The sequence below is a fragment of the Panthera tigris genome, chromosome C2 (genome assembly GCF_018350195.1).
Source record: "Panthera tigris isolate Pti1 chromosome C2, P.tigris_Pti1_mat1.1, whole genome shotgun sequence".
Lineage (NCBI taxonomy): Eukaryota > Metazoa > Chordata > Mammalia > Carnivora > Felidae > Panthera > Panthera tigris.
The window spans coordinates 157140684-157162040 of NC_056668.1; the positions used below are offsets into that span (position 1 = coordinate 157140684).

Genomic DNA, 21357 nt, shown 5'->3' on the forward strand with positions numbered 1-21357 from the left:
TATACAGAGTTACTGAATTAAAAATTAATTAAAAGTTGAATACCTTTACTTAGAGGATAAAGTCCCAATTCCTTCTCCCAATGTGCAAGTCCTCCCACCTTCCTCCCTAGTCTCATCTCATACTTCCCTCCCTCGGGGCATTATATGATCTGGGCACATTGATTCACCTCACGGTTCCCAGCGCACTAGCATGATTGGCTTGCCCTTCCCCCGACAGTAATCTGCCTGGAAACATCTGACACGTCTCTCAGGTTCCAGGTCACATATCACCTGTTCCACAGACTCTTACAGACAGAATTCATTCTTCCTCTGTTCTCACAAAGGCTCATCTATCCTAATTTTTTATCTCTGTATTCCTTAGTAGGTGTGTCTTCCTTTACACAGCGACTTTATCTTCCTTATATCTCAGCACAGCACAGTATCAGGCATTGGATAAATGCAGAAGATTTTATTGGTTTCAAGATTATCAACTTTGATCATTTTTAAAATGTCTCTTCTGCCAGCACCTCTTAAAATTTTTTTTTTTAACGTTTATTTATTTTTGAGACAGAGAGAGACAGAGAGAGAACAGGGGAGGGACAGAGAGAGAGGGAGACACAGAATCTGAAACAGGCTCCAGGCTCTGACCTGTCAGCACAGAGCCCGATGCGGGGCTTGAACTCACGAGATCATGACCTGAGCCGAAGTCAGCCGCTTAACCGACTGAGCCACCCAGGCGCCCCATGCCAGCACCTCTTAAATCCTACTCTAGTTTTGATAACTTCCTTTGTATATAAAAAAAACTAAATTTTAATTATGCTAAACCTGTTGCTGGATTTCTAGAGATGGGATAAAGATTTCAAACATCAGGATACTTCAGAATCAGTCACATGTGCTACGCCTTTCAGTAGGCTGCACTAGCCCGTCACTCACACACATCAGCCATGTCCATGTGAGACGGCAGAGCTACATTTCTAACCAGAGCAGATGGGCAAACTAATAAGGTGAAAGAGTCAGACTCAGAAGGCACAGCTAATGGTGCTGGTGACATTGAGAAGGCAATGCCCGTGGCTGAAGGAACTTGCAAAGACTACTTTGTGGGTTCTAGCTGTGTAGACTCCAGCTCCTTCCTTAGTTTAATCTTCATCATTAATTCCCTGAGCTCTCAGTGTTTACTCCCCCATAGCTCTATCCAAGGCCCGCAGTGGCCAGACCTTACCAGTCCAGTTTTTGTTTTTGTTTTTACCCCAGAGTCTCCAAAAATACCTGTCTGTTTACTCCCCTGGGGCTCACTGCCACCTCCTTTGCTTCCACCTTACCACATGCCCCGTCCACTCTGCTACTGTGGGCTGTGCTCGACTCTTCCCCACCTGGTGTTTTGCTTATAATTTGGTAAAGGCTTGGTTGGAAACTCAGTTTAATACTGGGGCTACTTTACGGTAGTGCTTATATCTTTTAGTACTAGAAATATTTGCATTATAGTCAGTATTACAAAGTGTGTATGTCTGTTTTTTCTTTCCAGATCCTGGTTAGATAACAATGGGAAAAGTGCAGTTAGAAAGTTGAAGAACAGTTTGCCACTTAGAAAAGAACTAGATCGTCTAAAAGATGACCTGTCTAATCAGCTGCAGCTCTCGGACATCAGGTAACAAAGGCAGAGCCTAATTTGGAGATGGGAGTAAGCAGGTGCTACCTATTGGTCAAGCTTTCCAGCAGTTAGATATTTGCATCTTGAATTTAATTATTCTGATTACTAAATAATCTTCAGTCATCTTTTTCAGAAATTGTCAAATGTTCATCTATGTAAGAAAATGATCAATTTCTTGCTGAAAACAGTGAACTAAAGTTTAGATACTGACATTTTTAGCATAGCAGTTTAATTTTTTAAAGTAATGTTTATAAGAAAAATATCTATTCCATATGCACATAATATATAAAAAATAATTATTCCTCTATCATGTGAGATCAGTATCCAAGTTTAAAATGAAGGGAGAGAGAAAATGGGTGTTGTATTCTCGGTTCCATGTTTTATAACATAACCTTTTTTAATATATATATAATTTTTTTGAGACAGAGAGCACACACTAGCAAGGGAGGGGCCGAGGGAGAGCGAGAGAGACAAAGAGAGAGAGAATCTTATGCAGACTCCATGCCCAGCCCCGAGCCCAATGTGGGGCTCAATCTCACGATCGTGAGATCGTGACCTGAACTGAAATCAAGAGTCTGACTGACTGAGCCACCCAGGCGCCCCAACATGACTTTTTAAAGAAGCTTTCATTAACCTGGAAATTGCAGGTACATAAAGATACATGTAGGTGTTTATTATAAAAACAGATTTAACAGCTGTTAAAATGGTAAGGAAGAGAAAGGGCAGGGCCTGGTGGACTCCCCACCAGGGAGGACTCCCCATTAGGAGAATTCTGAGAAACTGTTGTGAAACATAAGAGGCTCCTAAAAACTGAGAACAAACTGAGGGTTGATGGAGGGGTGGGAGGGAGGGGAGGGTGGGTGAGGGGCATTGAGGAGGGCACCTGTTGGGATGAGCACTGGGTGTCATGTGGAAACCAATTTGACAATAAATTTCATATTAAAAAAAAAAAAAACTTGTGCAGTGTGACGCTTGGACATTGCTATTACTGTTTCTTGTAACCTGCTTTGTTGTTTTCAACCCTGATTAACAGGATGCTTTTTCTTCTTTCGAACTGAAATGATTCTTTGGGTACCATAATAGCACCTTTTCTTTGTGCCTGCCCGGTATTGATAAGATGTATATGTTCTGTTCTTGTATGTTCAAATCATAGTGGGTTTTGGGTTTTTTTTCAAATCATAGTTTTATAAGAGAATTCAGATTTCAAGGAAAACGTGTGGACTTGGGGTGTGTGGGGTGTTGGGTTTTGTGCTGATAGCTGCTCTTTGATCATCAGGTCAATATTTTTAGGCCCTGCTTTGTTTTAGGGCATTCTTCCAATTCCACAATCTAGTAGCACGGACTTTTCTAGCTCCAGCCGAATAACAAGATCCCTTTTAAAAGTTTGTAAAATAAATTCCTGTACATAAAAGTAACTTTTTCTAATGCAAATTCTAAATGATCTATCAAAGAGACTGGGATTAGGAAAATAAAAGGATTTTTTTAAGGATTTCTTAAACATAAAAAGAAACAAGCATTATGTTACAATATGGTGTAGAAGTTTCTCAGCTTTGATTTTTACCATGGTAAATATCAATAAATATAAGCCACATAAACAAAAGCTCTTGGGGGTTCTCCATTTTTCAGAGTGCAAAAGCGTTCTGAGACCGAAACATTTGAGGACCATGGGCATGATGGCTTTCCAGTATTAGAAAATTACCCAAACCTCCAAAAGATGGAGGCATTGCAACCAATGACGTTTCTAACTATTCAGCCTGTGTGAAAGACCCTTTGTTAATAGGAACTGTATTTAGTAGCTCTATCACAGTGTTAATTTTATTTGAAATGATATCTTCTTCAACTGTGGGCTAAAGGAAAATTTTTGAAAATTGGTTTAATCTTAACAGAAATGACTTTCATCAGAATCAGTGATAGGGTGAAGAAGGAACCTAAGTTGTTTGAGCACGTGTTTTGAGAGTCTTACTCCTTCACATATATTCTCCCCATGATTTATGCTGTGCTGGAGGAGGTGATCCCACTTTGCATGTATGGAAAGGAAACCTTAGTAAGGACAGAAGCAACTTGTTCAAGGTCACAGAGCTAGTAAGCCACGGAATTAGAATTCACAGGTGGGTGGGTGTTCAGACACTGCTAAAGATCGGTGCTATATAATATATATTATTATATAATAATAATATATTTACATATTACATTTGCACACCAGTGCCTCTGTAACATCGTGTGAACATCAGGTTCCATCTTGTCACTAAGATTTAGTGTTCATTTATAAAATAAGTAGATCACATGTCATAAAAATCACTTAGTCCAGAATAAGATAAAAAGAATCTGATAAACCTAACTGGAATTGCTAATCAGAACTTAAATCCAGAGGCCCCCAGGTGGCTCAGTCAGTTAAGTGTCTGAATTTGGCTTAGGTCATGATATCATGGAGCATGAGTTCGAGCCCCACATTGCACTCTGCACTGACTGTAAGGAGCCTGCCTAGGGTTCCGTCTCTCCACCTCTCCCATCTGCTCTCTTGCTCTCTCTCTCTCTCTCAAATAAATAAATTAAAAAAAAAAAAACTTAAATCTAAAACAAAATCATCATCTTTGAGTGACGTGGAGATGGAAAAGATTTTTTTTAAGTGTTTCCTATTTCATTCTCTTCTTTTTCTTTCTTTTTTTTCTTTTTTTAAACTTTATTTTGAGAGCAAGAATGACCCATGACCTGTGCTGAAATCAAAAGTCCGATGCTTAACCAACTGAGCCACCCAGGGGCCCCTCATTCCCTTATTTTAAAATAGAAACAGCATAGTGTATTTGCTTGCTTTATTTGTTTGTTTGTTTGTTTGTTTTATTTTATTTAAAGAGAGAGAGAGAGGGTGAATGGGGAGGGGCAGAGAGAGAGAATCTTAAGTAGGCTCCACACTCAGTGTAGACCTAGACTTGGAGCTCTATCCCATGACCCTGGGACTGTGACCTGAGCCAAAATCAAGAGTCAGACATTCAACCAACTGAGCCACTCAGATGCCCCTGTATTTGCTTGTTTTAAATCTTTGGATACCTGAACATAGTAGTAATATTTTTACCCTCTGGCCAACCATTCATTTTCCATTTGGTTGTTTCATAAAATAATGAGCTAGTTGGAAAACACGACTACTTGAAAAAAACATTCGCAGGAATTAATTCTCTGTCTTTCATAGGAATTAAGCAGCTGGGGTGAATGCGCGGCTCTTCCCTCAGGGATGCCTGCTGCTAACGTGCCTTTGTGCTCTGGTGTCCTAGGTGGCAGAGGGGCTGGGGCATCGCCCATCGCTGTAGCCAGCTTCACAGTTTAGGCCGCCTAGCACAGCAGAACTTGGAAACACTTAAAAATGCAAAAGGTAAACAATTTCCATTTTCTTTTCAAATATCACACCGCTGCTATACACATCTGTAACTTGTGGAGGAAAACTAAGTGTTAAAAATCCTTACAGATGTGACCATATCACAGCTGAATTTTTAAATGTGTTCCTTTGAATAAAACAGCAACATAAAATTAGCCTTTAAGCTGCTACCTAATTTAATCCTGAATTTGTATGCTAAGTTTAAGTAATTATTTGCACAGTGGTGAATGAAGCATCTCTGGACAGTGACCAAAGGGTTTGTGTTTTTATCATCAGGATGTACAATAATATTTACAGACCGCTCCGGGATGAGTGCAGTGGGCCATGTGATGCTAGGAACAATGGATGTCCATCATCACTGGACAAAAGTAAGGAAGAGTTTAAAAGTAAAAGAATCTCTGATTTGTCAAAGACATACACTTGTCTCAAACTATGTTGTTACGTCAATGAACTAAAAAACAACTTGAATCATAGTTTCGGCTGTTTTCAGATTAGGTGTTTACTATCATGTACTTAAAATACTTAGGGGCCTGATTTTTAAGTCAGTTTTTATTTGGAAATTTTGTAGTCTTTCTGAGGCACCGCCTAAAAGGCTTGCATTCTATTGTTTTGGTGTTAACAGATTTACTGCGCTATAATTGACATACAATAAATTGCACAGATGGTATATAATTTGATGAGATTTCACCTGTATAAATAGCCATTACCACAACAAGATAGTGAACGTATCCATCACCCACAAAAGTGTGCTCGTGTCTACTTGTAAGCCCTCTCCTCCATCCCACCACCCTCTCCACAAACAACCTCTGGCATGCTGTCACTGTAGATCAGTTTATATTACTAGAGTTTTCTATAAGTGGAATCACAAAGCATATACTTCTCTTTTTTGGCGGGGAGGGGGGGGCGGGTTCTGTTCTCTTTCAGTCAACATAATTTTTTTCAGATTCATCCATGCTGTTGCAGGTATCAAGAATTTATTCCTTTTTATTGCCATGTAGTTAGTATCTGATCATCTAAATCTACCCCGGTCTGTTTATCCATTTACCTACTGATGGACATTGAGCTGTGTTAGTTTGGGCTGTTGGAAATAAAGCTGCCAGGAACATTTGTCCATGAATAGTTGGATCACATGTTAGGGCATTTTACCTTTTAAGAAACTGCTAAAATTTGCAATGGTTGTCTTTAGTTTTAGCCGTTCTACCACGAGTATGGTTCTATCTCATGTGAGTTTCATTTGCGTTTCCCTAATGACCCATCATGTTGAGCATCTTTTCATGTGCTTATTTGCCATCCGCGTACTTGCTTTTGTGAAGTGGCTATTCAAATCAAATATTTGGTAGAAAATATTTGCAAACCACATCTCTGACAAAGTCTGTATACCTAATGTATAAAGAACTCTGAAACTCAACAGTCAAAAAAATCCCCAAACAATCCAAAAACAAAAACAAAAGACATGAACAGGTTTGTCACAGAAGGTGACCTACAGATGGCAATTTTTTTGAATGGCTAAGATGAAAAGTAATGACACCACCAAATTCTGGCACTTGTCACTGGTGGGGGTATAGAGCGCTACAGGCAGTCTGGAGAAGAGTGTGATGCTACACAACTAAACAAGTGTGACCATATGACCCAGCAGTTGCACCCTTGGGCATTTGTGCTAGAGAAGTGAAAAATTATGTTCCCACAAAACCTGTACATAAATGTTCATAATAGCCAACAACTGGAAAAACTCTAATGTCCTTCAGCGTGTGAATGTTTAAATTGTGACACATGCGTACAACAGAATGTTACCCAACAAAAAGAGGGAATGAACTACTGATACCAGCCACAACTTGGGTGGATTGGCACAAAAGGACATTGTGCTGAGTGAAAAAAGTCAGTATCAAAAGACTACATACTGTGTGATTCCATGTACATAATGTTCTTAAAATAAAATTGTAGAAAGAACAGGTTAGTGGTTCCCAGAGGTTGGAGAGTGAGGGACTCTCTCCGCCGTGGTCCGTGGATAGTGCATGGGCAGGCGTGCAGGATCCACAGAGTGGAACTGTTCTGTATCTTGACTGTGGTCATGGCACGTCAGTCTACACATGGGATACAGTTACATATACACACATACACCGCCCCGCCCCCCATACCCACACCCGAGTGTAAGTAAAACTGATAAAGTCTGAAGAAGGTCAGTGGATTGTTTTCAATGTCGGTTTCTCAGTTGTGATAGTATACTGTAGTTTTGTTAGATGTTACTGTTGGGGAAACTGTATGAAAGATGTTCTGTGAAAATAAAAAGTTTTTTAAAGGTAGCTACCATTCATACATGGATAACGCAGTAAGAGAAAAAAATGGGAAAAGTGGGTAGGGAAATTATTTTCACAAAGTGTTGGAAATACGTTACAGATAACTTGTGTACCGCTATTGCTTTATCATCGCAGAGTTTTTGATGCCTTTCGACGCCTCTGCGAGTGTACATCCCCAGCTCTTTACGTCAAGTCTGAGTCCTCAGTGCAGCATCCCAGGGCCTTCCCCAGTCCAGCCGCGCCCGCGTCTTCAGCCTTTTCCTTTCCACACGCGTGCCACACTCCAGCCACACCAGACTCCCCCTTGCCATGCTTCCGTCTTTACACGTGTTCTTCTTTCTACCCCCAAAACACTTCCACAAGTATCTAACTCTTGCTAAATCCTGGTTGTCTCTTCAGCTTTTCAGACTGGTCACATTAGACTTCCTTAGAAACCTTTGCTTGAACCTCTCCCCTGTGTCCACTCATGTTTACGTGGCACTTAGTACAAAGAATCCTGGTTCTTGTTTTGTTTCCTTGCACCCCAGCTGAAAAGCAGGGCCCGCCTTTTATAATCTGTATACACAGTTTAGTGCTTAGGTACATGGTAGGTGCTCAGTGATATTTATTGCATGTAATTGAGTTTTGTTGGAATTAAAAGTAAATTCTGAAGAAATATACTTGGAGGGAACTACATGTACTTTATTTCCCAGACCCTTCTTTATTAGACCATATAATCATTTTAAACTAATTTGAGATTCTTACCTGATTTTTTTTAAATTTTTTAAAAATGTTTGTTTTTGCGAGAGGCATACAGAGCACGAGTGGGAGAGGGGCAGAGAGAGAGAGAGAGAGAGAGAGAGAATTGGAAAGCAGGCTCCAGGCTCTGAGCTGTCAGCACAGAGCTCGACGTGGGGCTCGAACTCGCGTCTGGAGCCGCGAGATCATGACCTGAGTCAAAGTCAGACGCTTAACCAACTGAGCCACCCGGGTGCCCCACTTACCTGATTATTTAAATGTTAGTACTTAGGACTTATTTTTATTTGGAACGTATTTCTTTTTTTCTGCAATCTCTTCAGTCCTATCTAAAAATTCCTAAGATTTACAGTGGGTTGTTTTGAATATTAATATTTCCAGCCCTACATTAAGTCATAGTACTTATTTGAGCTTTCCTTCTAGAAAAACAATTTTGTTAAAATTTCTCAATACCACTAATTGGAATCCTAACATTGTTTTATGTTTTATGTTTACTTAGTTTTATGTTATTAAACTGAGTATTTCTTTCATTTTTTTAAATACTGTAGCTTTTTGAAAGATTGCCAAGTTATTTTGACCTTCGGAGGAGGCTGATGCTGTTAGAAGACCAAATAAGCTATCTTCTAGGTGGCATACAAGTGGTTTATATCGAAGAGTTGCAGCCAGTATTGACACTTGAAGAGTATTACTCTCTTCTCGATGTGTTCTATAATCGGCTGTTGAAAAATAGAATACCCTTTCACCCTCGAAGTCTACGTGGTTTAAAAATGATCCTTAACAGGTAAATATCTAAAATAAGAATTATTTTTATTCTTTCACTTAGATGTGTTGTGTGTGTAGGTAGATTAAATTGTTTTGTGTTTCACTGTGTGATTCTTAGGAACTAAAGAAAAGAATGTCGCTCCTGTTAGCAGCACTCTCTACACATTAAAAAAGCCAACATGAAAGGATTGAAGGATTGAATCTCTAGAACATTTTTGAAATACATTGCCACTTCAAGGCAAAGTCAATCCTGTGGAAAACTTTATAGCGTTAGACTAATTTGAATCAGTAGCCCGTGTTTGTTGTACACACATTGTTTTCACAGCCTGTGCTTGCTGTTTAAAAGCACACCTCACCGTCTAGTGGGCTACTGCCTCCATTTACAGGTGAGGGTGGCCATACACTGAGGAAGAATGCGGTTATCCTGAAAGTGTCTCTTTGGGGACAGCAAAAGTTAAAATGTAATTTTGCTATACTTTTAAAATGGATTTTCTTGAAAAATTCCCTTATCACTGATCAGACTAACAACATGTTTTCTTTGGGGGCAGAGTGGGGGATGAGAGATCAGTGACTTTTCCTTTTGTGTATATTTCATTACAGTGACAGATACGCTCCAAGCTTGCATGAACTCGGGCACTTTAACATCCCAAGCCTCTGTGATCCAACAAAGCTCCAGTGGTTTATTCTAACCAAAGCCCAACAGGCAAGAGACAACATGAAGAGGAAAGAAGAGTGAGTGCTATGAACCCTCTGTCGCTTCCTACCAGTCAGTCTATTAAACATTCAGGGGCTCCTGGGTGGCTCAGTTGTTAGGCGTCCGACTTTGACTCAGGTCATGATCTCACAGTCCGTGAGTTCGAGCCCTGTGTTGGGTTCTCTGTTGTCAGCACAGGGCCTGCTTTGGATCCTCTCTCTCTCTCTCTCTCGCTCTCTCTGTCCCTTCCCTGCTCGTGCTCTCTCTCATTCAACCATAAACATTAAAAAATAATAATAAATAAATAAAAATTTGAATATTCAGAATTCATAAATATGGGACATAAAAACTGTATTACACTTAGAAAATCGATTCATTGGTACATAGTCCATGTTTACTTACCCCCCACCTTATTCTGCCAGGAATTGCATATGGTGTTTCCTGATATAAGAGTCTAAATTACATTACCACCATGTGCCTCAATTTGAGGAGCAAGACTTGTTAATATAAAAGTCAACTCAAGAGCAGAATGAAGATAAGAGTATCAGAAAGAAAGATGACAGGCATGTTTTCTGTTTAAAACTTTGAGACCTACTGGTGCAAAGCAAGCTTCGTCTGAATTTAAGTAAAGGAGAAGAGATTACAAGTAAAAAATTGTTGCAGTTCATAAGCAGTCCTGTATCTGTGTCGTTTGTATCTTTGAAGGAATCTTAGCCAACAGTTTCCTGTTTTGTGGCCAGTGGATACTGCTTAATAATGTTTCTACTATGAAGAAAGGAGGATATTACACTCAAAAGAGGGTTGTTTTTCTAAAGATGTTGGCAAAGGAGGTTTGGATACTGAGAAGTCATTCATTCATTCAGTCAGTCAGTCAGTCAGCTGTCATTTGCCATGACTGAAAGGTGCCATCGATAGAAAGATGGAGGCCGGGTCCCTGCCGTCCTGGAATGTGTTTCTGGTGGGAGGTGCGAGCGCTGGGTAGCTGGGCCAGGGTGGGGCTGAGTGAGAAGCACCAAGGCTACTGCTCCCCGAAGGCCACGGAGGCCCAGAGAAGGCGGCTGCACGTGTCCGGGGAGGCAGCAAGGAGGACGGAGACTGGCACCCGGAAGGTAGAGGTGACCGTTGAGCCGTGTACCGTTGGGGCATTGGTTCCAGGTTTTCCTGTCCTGCCACCTGCTCACCCCCTCCGTCCCTACCAGTTGCTCATTCAGAAGAGATCGAGGGTGGCAGTGGAGGAGGGCCACGGAAGTCATCCCTTTGACAAGAAATAACGGGATCGTTTGCGTATAAAAACTAAGTGAAGGAGCTGCATCTTTGTTTGGCTTGTGGGGTTGGTGACAGCTGCGTTGGCGGGATCCGATGGCACAAACACCCTGCTTCCTGACTGGGTGCTCAGCCTCCGTGTTTGTGATGTGATTTTCTCAGTTGTGAGTCAGCTTGAACCCTCGGGAGCAGCCCTGGCCAGCCTGTCATCGTCAGGGCTGACAGTTTTGTTGGCTGCACTGTTGCTGCTGCTTCTGTTTTCTCAACGGCCACTTAACAGGTTCAGTGTATTGCTACCAGGTTTTGAGGAAGTCAGATAAAAAGAAATGCAGTTCACATAGGTTAGCTTTCGAAAGTTCCATCCTACCAGTGAGTCGGGTCAATACAGTGACCATCAGAGCAGCCAGAGTGAGTTACTCTGTGAGAAGCCCAGTCGGGGCTCGTCAGTGGCCTGCAGGCCAGGACCCCCTCCACTCAGCCCTCGCTCACTTTGCCCCAGCCGGCTGGCCCTTGCCTGCAGCGCCTCTTCCCAGTGTCCTCCCGGTTTGCCCTTCACCTCCCTCTGGGTCTCAGCTCGCATCTACCTTCTTTCTGGGTGAGGTTTTCCCTGGCGGTTAGCGGAACCAGCCCCCTCCCCTGCAGCACCCCCTCCACATCCCCTGGTCTGCCTTGCTCCCTCGAACTCCCCACCATCGGCCTCTGACAAGCTCTTTTCCTTATTTATTCAGTGCCTGTGCCCACCCAGACAGAATGTGACTACCACAAGGGCAGGGACTCTTGTCTCTTATTCCCTCCAGTGCCAGCATCAGCGCCTGGCACACAGGAGACCTTGGGGAAGATAACGGACTGAATCCATTAACTTGCATGTTGCCTGAGCCTTGCTCTGGCCCTGGCCCTGGAGCCTTCGTCCCTGCTTCACCACCCGTGGAGAGGAAACCACTTTGTTGCTGGTCCCAGTATACCTCCCCTCTTAATCATTGCTTTCATCCTTCTGCAGACCTCTGACTCTGGGCCCAGAGGTCCCCTCCACTCTGCCTTCTCTTCTCCTTTGCTCTTTTCCCCCACCCTATCAAGGTTGCCCTCCTTGTAATCACCAGGGGGTGGTTAAGACTACTGGCTTCCCTCAGATGAAGTGTGCTCCTAGACCGTGATTTTCACCTTTTAGCTGCATATCTCTATAAAGTGGATTTCCAAGCGGAAATTCAAATTATAAAAAAGGTAAAAACTCGCTGGTTTTCTATCTGAAGAGGAAGGGAACTGGGGGCCCCCGTCCCCACAGGGAACCTCGGAAGAGCTCTGCAGGAGCCTGCCAACGGTTTAAAACCACTATGCTAATAGGCTAGTATCTGGGTCCCAAGTAGACTCCACGTGGCCTTCTCAAGACTGCCTCTTAACACCGCCTGGCTGCACCGCCTGGCTGCCAGGGGGAGTGCAGGCACTGTCCGTGGAACCCCTGCTGTGTTTGGAGGCTGGGAATAACCTGTGCACAGCTCTTACATAGGGCGGTCGTAACCCAGGGTAACCTGGGCCTAGCGGTAAGCCAGCTGTCCCCAGACAGGCTGTCCTCACTCAGTGTTTCTGTGGAAGTTCACTCACGTTTCCTCCTACCCTATATCACATACTATAAATTTTAATGTCACTTAGACAAACTGGAAACCATGGAAATGTACAATAATAGAAGAAAGTTTAAATAATTTCGATACTGACATATAGAAGAAACAACCATTTAAAAGAATGTTCACTGGGGCGCCTGGGTGGCTCAGTCGGTTAAGTGTCTGACTTCGGCTCAGGTCATGATCTCACAGTTCATGGGATTGAACCCTGCATGGGGTTCTGTGCTGACAGCTTGGAGCTTGGAGCCTGCTTCAGATTCTGTATCTCCCTTTCTCTCTGCTCCTCCCTGACTCATGCTCTCTCTCTCTCTCTCTTTCTCTCTCTCTCTCTCTCTCTCTCAAATAAGTAAATAAACATTAAAACATATCCGTAAACATTGACCACCTGTGGGATAATGTACTTAAGACACCAAGTTCTGCCGGGAGTTGTCTACTTTGCAGGCCTTTACTCAAGCCCTTGATGGAAGAGGCATTGTTGCTTGCAGGCGAAGGGGAGGGAGCAGAAAGGGAGCTGATGCGTTGGGAAGGGAGTGGAGTGAGCCCTTCCTCCTCAGGGGGCCAGCTTGGGTATTTGGGAATTTCCAGAAGTCATTACTGCCCAAGGGTCAGAGTGCAGGTGGTTCCTAAAACTATGGCTTTTACACTCTGCTTTCTGCCTTCTTTGGTCACTAACAGCTGCTCAGTGAGGCAGGATTAGAACTTTTTAAACTATGTATCAATTATTTTTACCCATTGCTGCTAAAAAAGATTTAACAAATACTTTTAGAGATACATGCACGACAATGATTGGCATGTGTTCTGAGCATGTAATTCGCCCCTTGCGGGCAACCCCATTTTCAATGTTGAGAGTGGAAAGTTAGAGCCCCAATATATAAAATTGTATCTACATTTTATGTTATTTTATTTGGTGATAGCTTGTGGCAATATTACGTTTATTTTCAATATGACAGGTTAAAGGTTATTGAAAATGAACTGATAGAGGCTTCAACGAAGAAATTTTCTCTGGGAAAGTTTTATAAGGAGCCCAGCGTTTCTAGTATACAAATGGTGGATTGTTGTAAGAGACTTCTAGAACAGTCGCTGCCTTACCTACGAGGGATGCATCTCTGCATTTCACATTTTTATTCTGTCATGCAAGATGGAGACGTTTGTATTCCTTGGAACTGGAAGGATGGAGAAGCCGTTAAGTAACACAGAAATCGGTATTATTTTTTGAAGAGGCAAGAAACCGTTAAACTTATTTAAATCCACAATTTAATATAACAGTATTATTTACATATTACAAGTACAAAATTTCTAACTGCTGCTCTAAAAGTAGACCTTTTTTAAAAATTAATTTCTGCTACAAAACTTGCTTTAAAAGGTTTTATCTCCCAGTCTTATGGCGTTTCTTAACTGATTGGCAAGATTGGGTAAAAAGATGTCAGCATCAAGGAACATATTTTGCGGTATATAAATGAGGGGTTCTACGAAGTTGAGGATATATATTTTTATATGAGTGAGCGTGCGTAAGTGTAATCAGGTCTCATTCAGCGTAGCTCCGGAGCGATGGAACTCATTCAACATGCAACTTTGTAGTTACATCTCATGGGTCAATACGAATGCGTCTTTTGCAGCCAGCACGGGACAGTTGCTGTCCAAAACAGAAGACCGACGGACGGCAAAGATTAGATAACCGAATTTTTCCTGAAAGAAAGAGTAGAAGGAAAAAAAGCAACTGGATGTATGTATGGTATTGACATGGACATAAGCAGTCTGATACCAGTTTGTTAGAAACATCTTAGTGACAGAAAACTTGGGTTTAAACCCGTGGGTTTTCCTACCCATTAATCTATCACAACTGTTGGCAGCATGACACAACAGACAGTAAATGTCTTTGAATCAGTGAGGGGACTCTGGTTTCTCATGGACAAACTATCTGGAAAAACCCTTGCTGGTGTCCCACAGAGTTCCAGCGAGTAGAATCAAGTGTAAACTGGTTCAGGCCATCCAGGATTTGTCACCTCCTCAACCCCGGGCTTCCTGCTCCTACCAGTGTTTCGCCTCCGGCATGAAGTCCCTCTGAGCCGCCCGTGTGCGTGGTTGTGTGGCCTCCCTGAGGTCGCAGCACGGCTCAGACCTAAGGGCCATGGCGGGCCCACTCTGGAGACGCGGGGCTTCTCTGTCCACAGTCCTTTCCCTTCGGATCATGTATTTCGCCAGATCCAAAACCTCTCCAGCTTGTTTCTCAGGAGGATAAGGTGAATCTAATTTGGGACACCATTTTTGTGGCTCCTACTGCTGGCTGAAGAAATAAGAAAGGGAGTTTTTTTCACAGTGCATCAGAAAGGGAAGGAGCTGTTAACCATTCTTGAAGTATGTTTCAAATTCATCTAAAACACCGATTGTTTAAACTGTTTAAATTCAAATGTGTGTTCAAAAGAAATACTGATGTGTAATTTTTATAGTTTGTGCATATCATCCCTGTGAACCTTCAGTAACAAGTATACTGAATTTGTTTTTCTAATGTAAAAATGTTGCCTATAAGGATTTTCCAGAGCCAAATGATGGGGGTGAACAATTCCTTCCTTAAAGGTTATGTAAGAAAATTTATTGAAAAGTAGCTTTGGATCATGCCATTTCTAAAATCAACTAATATAGAATCCTCAGTAATATGTTTTGAATTGGACTTTGTCTCAGAACTGATTGTTAACAATAATATAATAAATAATACATTAATCAGATTATTGTTTTCCTTATTCAGTTATTAATAGTTTCACAACTCTTAGAACATAATAAGAAATTACAAGAAACTGATGGCCTGGCTTACATCAGAAGCCGCATCTGTCTTCAGGACAGATCTCCCCAAGCCCTACTTCCTCCTTCATTTCTTAAAGACCTCTACCTCCAGGCAGCCCCCCTGAGCTCATGAGGGAGTGGTGGGCATTGAGAAATGGATCGGTGAAGTAAGAGGGACCAGGGCTGCATCTGAAGTCAGCTCACCTTTGAAACCTCCAAGGACTCTGCACATCCCAGGCAGAGGCCCCTGAAGTGAACCCCTCCAGCTCAGGCTACTGTCCCAGCACCCTAGAGTTCCTACCTCCCCTATACTAATCCAGTATCATCACCCCACCCCAACTTCCCTGGAGGGACCTGCCTGTGCTTCCCCAGAGTGAGCCAGTTAGACCATGTCCTGTGGAGCATGGTAGCTCCGGCTCTGGGCTCTTCTACAGGGGGCTGTGGTCCTGGCAGCCTTCCGCCACAGGCCCCAGAGCTGGGAGCCTAAGCTCCCGGGAGGCTGGCACCCAGACCCAGGGTGCAGGAACCACCGATGCACTGGGTGAGGCCTGGCAGCTAGCTGCCCACAAAGTGCCTCCTTGTTTCCAGACTGCCTGTTACGTGTGCCACCTGGGCACCAATCCCAACCACGAGCCCTGTGACCTGGCAGGGTCACCACAGGTGCCTGTTCTGTAATTATTGACACAATCCCCAGGGCACCTTTGTAGGGTTCCCAGGGGCTCCCTGCACAGAGTGGCTCTGGGCAAGGCCTCATCTGGCCTCAGTCTCCTCATCTCTAAGAGGAGACACCAGGTTGTGTTCTTGAAGTTTCTCCCGCCCTCAGTGAGTCTGCCCCAGGAATGCAGAGCCCTCCGTTGGGTGGTCTTGGCCGCCAGCCTAGGTTCCCCTCACTCCTAAGGACGAGGAGGAGGAGGAGGATGCGGGGCAGCCAGTGTCCAGACAGATCAGACCTGAGTCAGTGCCACGGGACCCTCTCCTTCCCTGCATTCCCCTGCTTCCTGCAAGTTCAGGCTGCTGATCCCTCAAAACCCTTCCCTCAGGGGACGTACCTATTATGGAGCATTCTAGCAATTTTTCCCCGAAGCTGATGAATGTTGCATATGAGGAAACTGACACCCAAAATTGGAGACTTGCCCAAGGCCTTTCTGCCTGAGGCAGACAAGAGAGGTGGGGTTAGAGCCCAGGTGTCCCAGGGGCTGTGAGGGGTCTGAGCGGGCAGAAGCACCCCCGGCCGTGTGTAGGCCCACTGCTGAGCTAGCACTGCACATAGGCAATCCACAAGTCAGGATCAGATGTGCCCTTGCAGCAGTCCTGCCCCTAGCGGGTGGGCAGGGGGGATACAGAAACAGAGACCTTGGATGGCGAGGTGTGTCAAGCCTGGCACCGTGGTGCGGACGGGCCAGCAGGCGGCAGGGCTGACATGCTACGGGCGTGTTGTGCAGAACAGGCTCGCTCACCCCTACATTGCACTGAGGCCACGGGAGGCAGGATTCTGACTGGGTCACAGGACACGCCACAGAATCAAGGCAGGCGGGACCTCAGGCCTTTGCTCCACAGGCCCGAGAACTGGGGTTTCCTGGAGTCCTCAGGCTTAGACAGTGTTTCCGAGCCCCTGCTTCTGCCTCCCACTCCAGCATGACCGGATCAGTAGGAAAGTGGTCATCCGTTCCCGGAGGGCCGAGGAGCTGTCCACTGTCCCACCAAAGCATCATCAGGGAGCCTGTCCACTAGACAGGCTAAGGAAGGCATATAGCTGGAAGGGGCGCCCTGCCCAAAGTCTCTCTCAGTCTCTCTCAGCCTCAGATTGCCTCGAAGCTCCTGTCAGGGCCCCAGCCCCTTTGTGCTCAAGGTCCAGGGCAGCCCTGAGGGCCATCCCCAAGTCCAGCTGGCCCCGGGCTGTGCCCAGGGACCACAGGGCCTTTGGGTCACACTCATCCTAGCTTGTTCCCATCTCCACCAAAGAAGCATCCTTCTGACTCTGGCTGGGAACCAAAGTACTGCTCTGACACCAACATCAGAACCAAATTCTTGAACCCAAAAAACTTAGGAGCAAAATACCAAGGTGGTTTGGGAGGTAAAAGAAGGTCTAGAAAATGCTATGTGTCAAAATCTAAGTTAAATTGAAATGAGGTTTGAAAGCACTTGGTTTGTTCTTCTAAGAACTCTGCCCACAGTCCTGTGCGCTTGCAGGGGAGGCAGAGGGGAGCATGAAGGTGTAGACGTCACAGGCCACTCTGGCCATGGGCAGCTCAGGAAGGTGTGACCATGCAAATACTCTCAAGTTCAAAAGGAAAATCGGTTATTCCCAGTTAAGGACATTTTTCAGCTTTCAGGTGAAGACCCAGGGGACAGAAGGGCTGGGAAGAAAGGAAGACACTGGGGGCAGGCTGCTGGTCCAAGGGCGCCTCATGTTGGTGGAGCGCCTCCTGGTGGTGAGATGGTGACAAGAATTGCTGAGATTGGCTGGGTGTGGGGGGTGGGGAGAAGGGGAGGGTGCTCCTTGGTCCAGCCTTAGCCAGGCCATAGGTTGGTGCAGATGGGAGGGAATTTCTTGAGCCAGTGTCTTTCAGCGAAGCCTTAGAAGGAGGTGAAAGGACAGCCTTCTGTGCAGGTGTGCTGGACAGACCCTGGTCACTGGAAGGAGCCCCTGCACGCTCCCATGCTGAGATCTGGGCCTATCTTGGGGGTTCTCCAGAGAAGCTGGAGAAGCTTCAAGTACATCTGTCTTCATGGCGGATAGGTGATTTCTCCAGTTATCTCGTTTACCCAGAAAAACGTATCTAGAGGTTTCTTCCCCTGTCCAGACTCTTAGACATAGCTACAAAGGAGGAAATTGAGGCAACACAGATGCATCTTTAGTTGGCCATAGTGGGGACAGAGGGCTGTCTCTACACAGCCAGGGTCAAAGGGAACCATCAGCCCCTGGGCTAGGACTAGACAGCCAGTGCCAGGATTCTGTCAGGAAGACAGATGCTTTCCCAGGTGCTCCAGAAATCCTTCCGGGACCAGGAACAGGCCTTACCGGAGGCCCACGTTGACAGGCCCATCGCTGACAGGCACATGCTTGCTGTGTGCATCCCTGGGCTCAAGGTTTCCCCTGTTCCCACCAGGACATGCAGCTCTTGAGAATGTACTCTGAGGGCTTTGTCTTCCATGCAGTCAGAAAAGTGTGACTGGTGATGCATGGCCTTTGACAAACTCAGGGCCGAAAAGGTACATAAGCACCAACCTATGAACATACCCCCAATTCTCTGGGATCTTCTCCGTCTAAAACTCTGCCTCTTCCAGACCAGATACCTGCTTTCTGTATGTTTTCTCACTAGAATGCTAATGCATATCTCCCTAACTGGCTCAATCTCATCAAAAATAATTTGGGGGGCGCCTGGGTGGCGCAGTCGGTTAAGCGTCCGACTTCAGCCAGGTCACGATCTCGCGGTCCGTGAGTTCGAGCCCCGCGTCGGGCTCTGGGCTGATGGCTCAGAGCCTGGAGCCTGTTTCCGATTCTGTGTCTCCCTCTCTCTCTGCCCCTCCCCCGTTCATGCTCTGTCTCTCTCTGTCCCAAAAATAAATAAAAAACGTTGAAAAAAAAAATTTAAAAAAAATAAAAATAAAAAAATAATAATTTGGAATTAAAATGGCCTCTTTTGAGAAATTTTGGTATGGACACAACTATTCATTTGAGAGGTGACTTACTCTAAAAAATGAAAACAAAATTCTGACTGTCCAATAATCTTTCTTTAATTGGTATAAGAAGGATTCTAAACACAATTTGAACTCAAAAATTGCCTTCCTAAAATATTTTGTAGCTAAAACTAATAAAAGATATGAGAATTTTCTCCCTCATCAGCACCTGTAGGATTAGCTTCTGGTATTGACATGTCCCGTGCTTTTTCTCCAGTCTGTTAAAGGCTTACAGTCAGAAATCATAGATACGTTAGCTGAGATATGTTAGCATAGATATGTTGGCTGAGGGACGCCTGGGTGACTCAGTAGGATTAAGCATATGACTTTTGATTTTGGATCAGGTCATGATCTCACAGTTCATGAGTTCAAGCCCCCATCAGGATCCATGCTAACAATGTGGAGCCTGCTTGGGATTCGTTCTCTCTCCGTCTCTCTACCCCTCCCCAGCTCAAGCTCACAGTCTCTCTCAAAATAACTAAACTTAAAAAAAAAATTTGTTTTTAATGTTGACTGGTAAATCACTTGATTGCATAAATGTCAGTGTTTGGCTATATATTTTAAGGAGATAGATACCAAAAAAAGAAAGAAGTCTCATGAAATTGTTTCATGCAGGAGGCATCCTTCCTTGCTTTCCATACATTGTGAATTAATCAGTGCTGGTGCTGGGGTGCCTGAGTGGCTCAGTCGGTTAAGCAGCTGACTTCAGCTCAGATCATGATCTTGTGGTTCCTGAGCTGGAGCCCTGTGTCAGGCTCTGTGCTGACAGCTCAGAACCTGCAGCCTGCTTCTGATTCTCCCATTCTCTCTGCCCCTACCTCACTCTCTCTCTCTCTCAAAAATAAATAAATGTTAAAAAAAAATTTTAATAAGTGCTGTTATTAAAAATCTTGTGACTCAACAGAACCGTCAAGGACCCAAGTGATGTCAATGTCAAAATCTAATATACAACACTCTCTTTGGTGTGTGTGCATGCCTCAGCTATCTCCTCTGCTTACAGAGAAAAATGATTAGTTGTCTAAAACCAGTTCCTTCTTATGTTTTCTACCTCACTTCCCCCTCCCTTCTCCCCTTTCTTGGAAACATGACAGATTTCCTTTATTCATCCAAAACACGTTCATTTGTTATACAAATTCTTCAGGAAAGTTTAGTTCAGATAAAGCCAAAATTGTCTACATAAGAAAAAGAGAGAAACATTATTAAACTATGTTTCTTTTTATGGACTTTAGAAAGTTTATTTAAGAGCTTCGGGTTGGTGAATACGTGAAGGTGCTGGAAAGGGTTGCACCCTTTCTTCACACCCTGCCCCACGCCTCTATTCCATCTGGCACTTCCTGAGTTCTACCCTTTTATAATAAACCAGTAATCTGTTTTTTTTTAAAGTATACTTACCTAATAGCTTTTATAATTGCCTATAAGATAATAACAAAAGGCATCATTTTCAAAATAAAAGAAAAACTTCAGTATGATTCAGTCTTTACTAATTTATCATCATAAAAAAAAAGCTAGTAAAATATTTTGGTTTATCTAAGACCAAGATTACATTTCTCACAATTCAAACTTCAGAAAATTCCAAGATTGGTTTTATGAGTTAAATGTTTCCATTATTTCCATAACTAGTTTAAGCTTAAAAATCATATGCATAAAGTATTGAACAAATAAAGTAATAAAAATAATGAATGTTTTTTTTTCAATATATGAAATTTATTGTCAAATTGGTTTCCATACAACACCCAGTGCTCCTCCCAAAAGTGCCCTCCTCAATACCTATCACCCAGCCTCCCCTCCCTCCCACCCCCCATCAACCCTCAGTTTGTTCTCAGTTTTTAAGAGTGTCTTATGCTTTGGCTCTCTCTCCCACTCTAACCTCTTTTTTTTTTTTTCTTTTTTTTCCCTTCCCCTCCCCCAATGGTTTCTGTTAAGTTTCTCAGGATCCACATAAGAGTGAAACCATATGGTATCTGTCTTTCTCTGTATGACTTATTTCACTTGGCATCACACTCTCCAGTTCCATCCATGTTGCTACAAAGGGCCATATTTCAATCTTTCTCATTGCCACGTAGTACTCCATTGTGTATATAAACCACAATTTATTTATCCATTCATCAGTGGATGGACATTTAGGCTCTTTCCATAATTTGGCTATTGTTGAAAGTGCTGCTATAAACATTGGGGTACAAGTGCCCCTATGCATCAGTACTTCTGTATCCATTGGGTAAATTCCTAGCAGTGCTACTGCTGGGTCATAGGGTAGGTCTATTTTTAATTTTCTGAGGAACCTCCACACTGTTTTCCAGAGTGGCTGCACCAATTTGCATTCCCACCAACAGTGCAAGAGGGTTCCTGTTTCTCCACATCCTCACCAGCATCTATAGTCTCCTGATTTGTTCATTTTGTCCACTCTGACTGGCATGAGGTAATATCTGAGTGTAGTTTTCATTTGTATTTCCCTGATGAGGAACGACGTAGAGCATCTTTTCATGTGCCTGTTGGCCATCCGGATGTCTTCTTTAGAGAAGTGTCTATTCATGTTTTCTGCCCAT

At 43.7% G+C, this 21357-nt stretch overlaps 1 protein-coding gene across 7 annotated transcripts in view; it reads left to right on the forward strand.

The window, feature by feature from the left end:
- Positions 1-15078, forward strand: part of TCAIM (T cell activation inhibitor, mitochondrial) — a 75422-nt gene extending 60344 nt beyond the window's left edge. For 6 of the 7 annotated variants that reach the window (XM_042956473.1, XM_007099039.3, XM_042956472.1 and 3 more), the window contains 6 exons: positions 1502-1624; positions 4894-4991; positions 5271-5362; positions 8572-8804; positions 9386-9517; positions 13306-15078. In XM_042956473.1, the coding sequence (XP_042812407.1) occupies positions 1502-1624; positions 4894-4991; positions 5271-5362; positions 8572-8804; positions 9386-9517; positions 13306-13546 (919 nt within the window). In that variant the 3' untranslated portion in view covers positions 13547-15078. Of the gene's footprint in view, positions 1-1501; positions 1625-4893; positions 4992-5270; positions 5363-8571; positions 8805-9385; positions 9518-9901; positions 10053-13305 lie in introns of those variants that run through there. The other variant, XM_042956477.1, reaches the window with a different exon arrangement.
- The last annotated feature ends 6279 nt before the right edge of the window (positions 15079-21357 follow it).